The 10264-nt window shown below is 41.2% G+C and overlaps 1 protein-coding gene across 1 annotated transcript; it reads left to right on the forward strand.

Annotated features, from left to right (window-relative positions):
* Nucleotides 1-247: 247 nt before the first annotated feature.
* On the forward strand, nucleotides 248-877 carry LOC123084420 (uncharacterized). Its single transcript, XM_044506033.1, has one exon. It carries the CDS (start codon nucleotides 248-250, stop codon nucleotides 875-877), a length of 630 nt encoding a protein of 209 aa, XP_044361968.1.
* The last annotated feature ends 9387 nt before the right edge of the window (nucleotides 878-10264 follow it).

The following is a 10264-nucleotide window of genomic DNA, read 5'->3' on the forward strand; positions in this document are numbered from 1 at the left end:
AACCAAAATGAGAATTAATATACATCGATTGGCCATGAATAAACAAACGCACGAGCAATAGTAACAGGAGATCCCAAACGAGTATACTGCATTTATGAAAACCCACTAGATGCATTATAAATAAATCTCGATCCAATGTAAATCACCTACATCCATCTAGCTCTGCAGTGCATATCCTTCTATATACATTTATCTCTACCTATTTTTTCTTGAGTACAGTTTGGGGGTTCTAGGTAGCCTTGCACCAATGGCGACAACTTTGAAGTCCTCCATCATCTTCTCTGCTAGTGTATTCATGCTCCTTTCCATGGCCATAACCGCTAAGGCCAATGTCTCTAGTGGTGCAAGGGCCAAGGTGACCAACCTCATGATGCAAGCATGCAAGAATGCATCAGCCTACAGTCGTGATGGCGACCTCCGTAGCGTCACACAGGAATTTTGCTTATCGACCCTGCAATCGGACAATCGGAGTGTTGATGCTAAGGACCACCTTGAACTGGTGCTCATCACGATTGACATCCTTAAAGGCCGCCTCACTACTGCAACTCACAATGTCGAGAAAATGCTAGAACATTCTAAGAAAGGCACAATGACTGCACGCGACCTCAGTTTATGCCATGAGCACTATGATACCACAGTGAAAATCATCAACATGTGTGATGCCATGGTCATGGACTATCGCGCGGACAAGGGCGGGATAAAGCCCTTTCAGCTTCCTCGTTGTGTTGATAGAGCGGGCTTCCCCGTCTACGATTGTAGGATCATTATGCTCATAGATATGCCATGGGCGGATGCCCTGATAAAAGAAAATGATGAAATGACCATGCTGGTCAACCTCAACTATGCCTTGCTAGCACCATATGATGGTAATGCTTAATATAGTGCTTGTTTTGTATGTGACAAATGATGTTGTAGCGACATCAATGTTAGTTTCATTTTGAATAATAAAAGTTCTGTTGTCACCTTTGTTTTATTCTCTACTTTGACATCACTGCGCCATCTGTTTATGTCCCGTAAATCTTCTATCTATTACATAATTAAAACAAGAGAGAAATAAGCCACTACGTTCATCCACATAGGTTAAATTATTTTGACCATTAATTTTAGATATAAACGGACGAGATTTAAAGATGTAACGTTACATAGAGAAATTATATATATGCATTGTTTTGGACACACAAAGTCTGTCATGTACATATATCTTCAGCCACCTATCGTATATCTATGATGGAAAGTTCAAGTACAATCACGTGTTAGAAGGAAACCTACAAGTTTACAAGGTCATCATTACGTACACTAGAAGAACACCCGTGCGTTGCAACGGGGCCACGTTAACTTAAAGATTTCAATATTACGACATTGGCGACCTTTTTTACCATTAAATCCTCACACACACACACACTCCCTCCCTCTTCCTCACTCTCTCTCCCCCCTCCCTCTCTCTAAGACACACACATATCCATCTTATTGGGTACGGGACCATAATCCATCTATTTCACACACACATGCTAGTGCATAACAATATGGATTATGTGTATTACATTTGCCACCAGAACTGAGGGAATTAATTTCATGTAAATCGGCCAGCCACAGCTCCAAGAATACGCGGAGGAGGTGGCCCGGGTCAGCGTCGGCGCCGTCCGGCGTGGGCCACGGGCCCGCTTCCAAGTGCACGTGCAATGCACGTCTTCACAAATATTACAACCAGATGTGAGAAATCACATACTAACACGATGTTGCAATCAATTTGTAATTAAAGAAGCCAAAAGTCTTTTTTCTTAAACCAGAATTCCTTATGCTGGAGTTTAAACAAACCCCACAATAGCCCTACTTATCACCTAGTTAAGCAGATGCATGACTTATGAAGCGGATAAGAAATCATGTTAACTTGGAACTAAAATTCCAACAAAAGAGTGAGGAATAAACCTTTTTATCATTGCTCTGAAGTCTGAACCTCCCCCTATTTGTTAGTGAAATGTGAGTATGCTTGGAAGATAATAATTTCTTATGCAACATATGCTTTTACATCTGAAAGAGCTAGAAAATATGTTGACCTACCTATGTGCACTTCCTAAATCAAGCGGATAAAATTATTTCTATCGGCAATATAAAATATTAAACATTAGAAAGAAAGGGACAATTCCACTAACCATGCAAATATTCTGACCATGGGATATTTAGGCTGGCGTATATGGGAAATCAAAGCTAAAAATGACTCGATGAGTTAGGGATACATCAATAAATATTGTAAAAAGTGATAAAAACAAATCTGCAGCAACTCGCGACCCCACGAACTCGTATTCGCAATGAGCAAGTTAGTGAGGCCACCACGGTAGGCTAGCACCAAGGGACAAGGGCAACAACCGCCTTCCCATCCAACCTACTGATTCTGCTGGCGCTACTTTCATCCTAAGCCCATGAGTACCGTTAGTGTGTTGCCACGTACGGAGAAACTATGAACTGAAATTTTCATCCAAATCATGAAAAATGTTAATGTTCCTCTCCTCTCCCATCCCTCATGTGAACATACCCAATTCGTGGTTGGCTCGCTACATTCAGCGTAGCTCTGATGTGCACTGCCCTCGCTCTTGATTAGTTGCCGCAATGCCACGCATCTATGCCAACAAGCTGGGGAAAAAATGCAAATGTTACACCGAGTCAAAATCAACCATCCCACAATCGTAACAATAGAAAAGATAATGACCAAAATTTAACAGAAGAACTACTGCTTGGCTCCCAGATCTATCTCGATAGCCCTTGATCTGGCTGCTGAGCTTCTCCTAGCCGCCTCAACATCACGTCATTACCAAACATGTAGTGGATGCCTAGTGGGACAAGGATTAAGAAATAACATGAGGTGAAAATGCGATGGCTGTTATTCCATAAGACGATCCAAGTAATTTGACAAAACAGATCGAGAGCATCTTGTATAATCTCAAAAAAGCAACTAAAAATATGAGAAATGAAGTGATGAAAATCAGCCCCTACTCTCATTTATGCTCTCTTTTGTAATGGGAGGCAAGGAATGGGGATACCGGGAGAAGAAAGGATCACATGGACGGCAAGCCTCCACCACTGGCAAGTGGGGTTGCTTCACATCCAATCTCCACGGCCGCCGCCTCCATGGGGACGGACTCCCATGTTCACAACCGGGCTCCCAATCGGCCGCTGCCTCGCCGACCTTGACGACGAAGTAGTCCCTCCCTTCGATCCCATTCGCAACGGAGGCAACACCCATCCCAGCGGACGGGTCCGCGGTGAGATCCCTACTGGATTGTGGTCGCGCCTCCCCAAACCTCACCGCGGGACACATGAGAGGGCGCCGTTGCCATGGTCAGGCTTGGATGGGGAAAGGAGGCGACATAGCAGCAACGACGCCTTCGACGGGATTGGTGGCGACGGCGGCGGCGAGCGAGCGGGAGGACGGCGGCGGCGAGAGAGTAGGAGGGTGGTGGCGGCAGTCCATCGGCCGCCGTGACGTGAGAGGAGGATGGGGATGGGGCCGCGATGTGGACGTATGGAGCGGTCGAGAGGAGGGGAAGCAGGCGGCTGGGTTTTTCCATCATGCGGGGTTTGGGGGAGGTCAAACGAGAGGGTTTTTTTCGTGCGGGAGGCAGAGCAACGAGGGCGGATGTAGGGAGACGGGACGCAGTCGGTTGGCAGGAAAAGGAAAGCTACACAAAATCACATCAATATAAGAAAATATCCCATCAATACTTGATTGATTGCGATTTATTTTTTATATGGTAACTAATCTGATCATCAATACTTGATTGATTACGATTTATTTTTTATATGGTAACTAATCTGATGGGTTTATGTGGGTGGTGAAGCGAAAAGGAAAGCTACACATTTTTTTAGGCAGTAGAGATGATTGATGATAAGAAAGAGAAAATCACATCAATATAAGGAAATATCCCATCAATACTTGATTGATTGCGATTTATTTTTTATACGGTAACTAATCTGATCATCAATACTTGATTGATTGTGATTTATTTTTTATATGATAACTAATCTGATGGATTTATGTAGGTGGTGAATCGAAAAGGAAAGCTACGCATTTTTAGGCAGTAGAGACGATTGATGATAAAAAAGGGAAAATCACATCAATATAAGGAAATATCCCATCAATACTTGATTGATCGCGATTTATTTTTTATATGGTAACTAATCTGATCATCAGTACTTGATTGATTGCGATTTTTTTATGGTAATTAATCTGATGGGTTTATGTGGGTGATGAAGCGAAAAGACAGGTGGGAGGGAGACGAAATAAAACCAGCGAAATAAAACCAACGACAGTGGTGAGGCGAAATAAAAACCAGCGAAAAATAACCGGCGGACTATTCGTAGATTTTTTTGGTTCGTCTCTCTTGGTGCGACGGGATGTTAGGGCCTCGAGTGCGTGGGGGCGGGCGGGGGACTCGGCTTGAGGTTTTTTTTGGTTCTATGCGGCTTAGCGTGAGACGGGAGGTTGGGCGTGTGCGGGACTCGATCGCGGGGTTTTCCTTGGTTTTTCGCGGCTGAGAGGGAGGTGGGAGGAAGTACCAAAGAAGTACCAAAAAAGACCGGGTGAGGTGAGACGAAAATAAAACCCGGAACGCGACCTACCAACTGAGACATTAGGAGTAGAGATACGCACGTGGAAACAGGGAGCAATCAAATCCGATTCATATTCTAACAACAGGAGAAAAAAGACACCCTACAAAAAGGCCAACCTCTAGGCCCAATTCAAAGACGCTCCATCTGATCCATGAGCCTATGTCCATAGAAGCGGGGCAGAAAAAAAAAGAAGACAAGTTGATAAATAAAGATTAAAAGGTTAATCTACACACATCCGACCTAGCTCTTATGAGATGAATACAAAAATAATAAAACTATGTTTTATATATGAAATTAAAAATAAAGAAGTACTAGAATTTTTTTTTCAGTATGGGCTCAGTGTAACATTTTTAAAATATTCAAATTTGAATTGGGTTGTAATATTTGAAACACTTACTGGATGAAAAAATAATGCAGATACACAATAATAAATATAAAAATTCGAATAGGAATAAGATAGCGATTTTATTCCCATACTAAATTGATATGTAATATTCAATAAAGTATAGAAAATCTTACAATGCAAAGAACTAAAATAATTGCAAAAGAAAAATGGAAATTTAATTTTTGTTTAAACTCCAGTGAAATCCTTAATAGGTATGATTTGAAGTAAATGTAACATAAAACATTAGATATATACAAACGAGTCGTGACACGTGCTATTTGCGGCGACCAACAATCTGTGTTGCACACGAGAATAAAGACGATCCCAAGGTAAAGGCAAATAGTGCCATCTCGGGACCAGACATGGATTGCTCCGGCATTACCAGGTCCATCATTGATTGTGCCCGTGAAAAACGAATTCCATGATAGCTGAAACATGATCAAGAGTCCGCTTGAAAACGAAAACCCAGATCAGGTGCATCCAAGCAAACACGTGCACCAATTAACCATGAGATACATAAATACTAAGGTCTATCCTCCTGTCTCTTGGACACCTTGCACGTATAGATGCATGTTAGTAAATACGGCAGGACCAACCATCGGATAGAAACACATCGGTATTACTGGCACATAAAAACCAAAACCAAATGCCAGCAGCTCAAAAAAGTTCAGCCTCAGCTGATCAAAATATTTTGTACACGCACAAGCTAGAATTTTTTTGAGTGAATGCACAAGTTAGATATGCTGTTGATTTAATCTGTAAGCTCAATCACCGATTAATAAATATTACCTGTCTCCGGCAAAAATAAATAAAGAAATGATTTTTAGTCAGACCGTTTCAAGAATTAATAGTAAATACATACTCCCTCCATTCCTAAATATAATTCTTTTTAGAGATTCCAATATAGACTACATATGGAGCAAAATGAGTGAATCTACACATTTATATATCCGTATGTAATTTGTATTGTTATCTAGCAAATTGTTTTTCATCATAAAAATTTAGCGATGGAAAAATGAAGTTTAGCCCGTAAAGATGACTTTGAAATATAGGTCTAAATAGAGAACCAACATGATTACACACAAAAAAACTGAGAAAAATTTTAGGGGTTGACTATTTATCGATCGACTTAAAAATAGTTATCTACCAGTCAATATTCATAGCAATTCAATGATGGTGTTCTTATGCCTTTGTATTTACAGTGGTCTCAATGGAAGCATCGAATCATTTTTAAGATCAATTATAAGCAAAATGTTATATGAATAATTTTGTCGTAGAGGAAAAGGACCATAATCCATCACGTGCCTACATGCCAGAAGGATACTACGAGTCTGCACGCACCCCGCACGACTTACTCATGCTCAAGGAAAGGCCAGACAGTCAAGCGAATGGTTAGCAAAGAAAAGTTCATCATGTTTCACGCATCAGAAGATGCACCAGAACTCTGCTTTAGGAAACATTATGTAATGCCATAATGGTTATACATGACGCTAGGAAAGGAGGTGCAAACATACAAAACGTCTATGCCCTGTCAGAGAAAAGGTAGCTCGACACCTTTGGATTTTCTTTCTTTCGAAAAGCAATCAGCAAAAACACACAAAAGTATATGCTCTGCATGTCAGAAACATACAATTATATATTTCCTTATAATGAGAAATGAAAAATCATATAAAAACTGAATCTCATCCTTAAAAATGGGCCATATATGGAGAATTAGAAAATTGAGCAATATGTAATTGGCAAAATTGATGCTATCTACTGTGAATTCCAGTATGATTTTATGTTGCGTAAGCTCTGTAAGGGGTGACTTTAGACAGTGCACATGAAATAAACACATGAATTTTAGAAGGACTGTGTGGAGAGAGCGTGGGAGAGAAAGTGCGTAAGTGTCTTTGTAAAAGAAAATAGTCATTTATCTTTGGACCAAAATTTTAGGCGTAAAAGTAGAATGATACTAAATTAGATCTACAAGAATTTAAATAAGATGTAAAGATGAAAGAGCATAGCCGACCCTCATAAAAGGTTTGGTGAGGAATATACAAAGATACATACACCAATATTTGAGAAACAAAAGGAAAGAAGAAAGATAATAAAATTGTATAGAAAAACTTGATAGTTTTGCATGACAAGGCACTATTTTGTAGGATGAAAATATTGGTTACAATCTTTAAATATAGTTGAAAGATATATGAGTGTTAAATATTAAACAAGTTTATGAAATTACATAAAATATTCAAGGGGACAATGTGTTATAGCATTTTTATAGTTTGAGTAAAAGCTTACCTATTATTTTTTCATGCCGACCTTACATAAGTAAAAAAAAAATCTGTTCTAGCCGCACAAATGCGCGGGTCACACTTCTAGTTTTGTTTTACGTCGCAAGTCAAGCAAGAGCATAAGAAATATATATTGACTGTAAAAAATATTTAATGTACACAAAATTACAAAATAAAAAATAGTGTAAACCATGGGTAAAAATGTAAATTTTTAGGTCTTATGACTTATACTTCAATTTTTCGTGTAAAATTTTGCTAATGAATCAATATGAACCTTTTATTTAAGAAAATGATGGAAAAATACCCCGGGGGATGAAAAATAACTTATTCTGCTCACTGGGTGGTGAATAGCATTCATGGATGTCAACAATATATTTATGGAATGAATAACTTGAGTGTTCTACAAGAGATACTGCTAACAACTCTGTGGATGTTCCGAAATCTGATTGGGGCTTGTTTGTCTTTTCTACCCACAGAAATGTTACGACAATCCCACCGTTTCAATACTAGAGATACCCACCGATAAAGGTGGTATAAGCAAGTATTGACCATGTATCTGACCGACCGGGCCCACGTGTCAGGTGCCACGGTGGCGTACCTGCACCCACCCGACTCGATCGATGTCCGTCGCGTCCAGACCAGAGGCAGCCGCCGCACTCTGTCCCTCTCCTCTATTCGCCCCTCGCCCTCTTCTCTCCCATCCACCGCAGCTCGCCGCGCAGTCCGTCGCGTCCCCCACCGCCGTCGTGCCATGGTCTTCGAGGATGAGAGCAGCGACGACTGATCCAGCCTGCACATCTCCTCCTCCAACGACGACATCCAATATCAGGTCAGTAATAGAGCTAGGGTTAGGGTTTCTAAATTGGGGACTTGGTGATCTAGTTTTTTGATTTGGCTATTTTGGTTCTTTTTGCTCCTGTAGATTCCTGCTAGCATTGAAGGCCAAGACTACAATGGCTTGGAGAAGGCACCCGAGGGGCTCTGCATGGAGCATCGGCTACCAACTGAGCGCCATGTAGCTTTTGAAGGATTTGAGACGGGTAGGAGGTTTCTAGTTTTTGCTCAGCCTGTAAGAATCATGCACATATTTTGTTCTCTGTAATATAGTTGGTAGCCTCTGTCTAGTAAGTTAGTACTACTAATGATGATGCTCATTGTTTACCATTTAGTAGTTTTGATGCTCACCTCTGTTAAACATGTCACCTGATGTCAGTAATATATATGGGCAGAAGCTTAGTTGGCAGTGGAGATGCTCATAGTTTAGTTATTGATTAGTATTGATGGTCACTTCAACATTTTGTGTAGGCATGTGCTCATGTATATTTCTGTGTAGTTAAATTGGCCACTATTTTGGAGTATTATATTTGTCCATCTGCTTAGTTAGCAGTGGAGATGCTCATTGTTTAATTGAGGCAAACAGTGATTATTTAATAGAGTAGAAGCTCAAAGTTGAGTGACGCATAGCTGCTTGTCTATATTTTATATTGCATGAAAATTTGTCCTAGATTTAGGTTGCATTAGAATTAGCATTATTTAGTTGGCCACATGCATCAGTTGTAGTTGTTATGCTGTTAGTTGATTTTTTTTAAATGCCCTTTTATAATTGGAATTCTTCAGAGAGTAAAAGTATAAGTGTTTGCTATATTGCAGGAAGGTTAGAATTGTGGTTTTCTTGGGTGGGTTGTCTCTATGCATTGTTGAAGGTTTGGGAAATGTTTGAAGACAGCAGAATTGCTAGGAGGAAGGATAACATGGATAATTCACTTACTATTCACCACCTTAAAGAAGAGGAAAGGAATCTGGATGCCAACTATGACAAACTAGCTAGTTGAAGATGTTCATCAACTTCTCAATTCCCAGGAGGACAACGTGTTGGATTTTAGCTATGTGCAGGCTAAGGAGAAGAGATGTGCTGTTACCTGTGCATCAGCTGTGGCTGGCATGAAGACTGAGATGGAGAGAAGAAAGAGGCAGAGAACTTGAAGCTCCAACAGAAGTATGTAGTGCGGATGAACCTGGTAGAAGCTCAATGCAGTGTCATTAGGAACCTAAAGATGAATCATTTGAAAGAGAAGGAAATGCTAAGTGAAGGCAACATCAATTTCAAGGTTCAGGTTGATGAGCTCACCAAGACTGTGAAAAAATTCGCTGAAGACAATGTGAAGCTGAACCATCATATGTCTGATCTCAAGAAGGGACATGATAATCTCATAAAACGCAGGGATGAGCTCAAGCTCTAGGTTGCTGTTCATTTGAAGGCACTCGAGAAGAGAAAAGAGAAGTTGAAGTTGCTCCATGACATTGACGGTGTCCAGGACTAGGGGGTACTCACCACGTCATCTCCCGATCTGTTAGATTGGGCCGAGGACCCCCATGGCCGTATACTCATGGGCCAGTCCGGACAGCTGCCGCATACAAGGAAGATTCCACAAGACTTGGTGATCAAGACAAGGACTCCTCCCCTACGGCGTATTCGGCTAGGACTCTTGTTATCCTAGGCCTCTGGTGCATTATATAAATCGAGGCCAGGCTAGTCGATAGAGACATATACAACAATCATACGATAGGCTATCTTCTAGGGTTTAGCCTCTACGATCTCGTGGTAGATCAACTCTTGTAATACTCATATTCATCAAGATCAATCAAGAAGGAAGTAGGGTATTACCTCCATAGAGAGGGCCTGAACCTGGGTAAACATCGTGTCCCTTGCCTCCTGTTACCATCCGCCTTAGACGCACAGTTCGGGACCCCCTACCCGAGATCCGCCGGTTTTGACACCGACATTGGTGCTTTCATTGAGAGTTCCGCTATGTGTTCGGCAAAAGGTCGATGGCTCGCCTGCAGATCAACTGCGACTTCGGCATCTTCGTCACCAGCTCGACTGGTCACCTTGGTTCGACCAAGGACTGCGCCCTACCTCCGATCGTCATGTTCGGATGAGGGCCATCGTCAACATCAACTCCGATCTCTATTAAGATCATGGAGGAATCATCCAGGG

The sequence above is a fragment of the Triticum aestivum genome, chromosome 4A, assembly GCF_018294505.1.
Source record: "Triticum aestivum cultivar Chinese Spring chromosome 4A, IWGSC CS RefSeq v2.1, whole genome shotgun sequence".
In the NCBI taxonomy this organism is placed as follows: Eukaryota; Viridiplantae; Streptophyta; class Magnoliopsida; order Poales; family Poaceae; genus Triticum; species Triticum aestivum.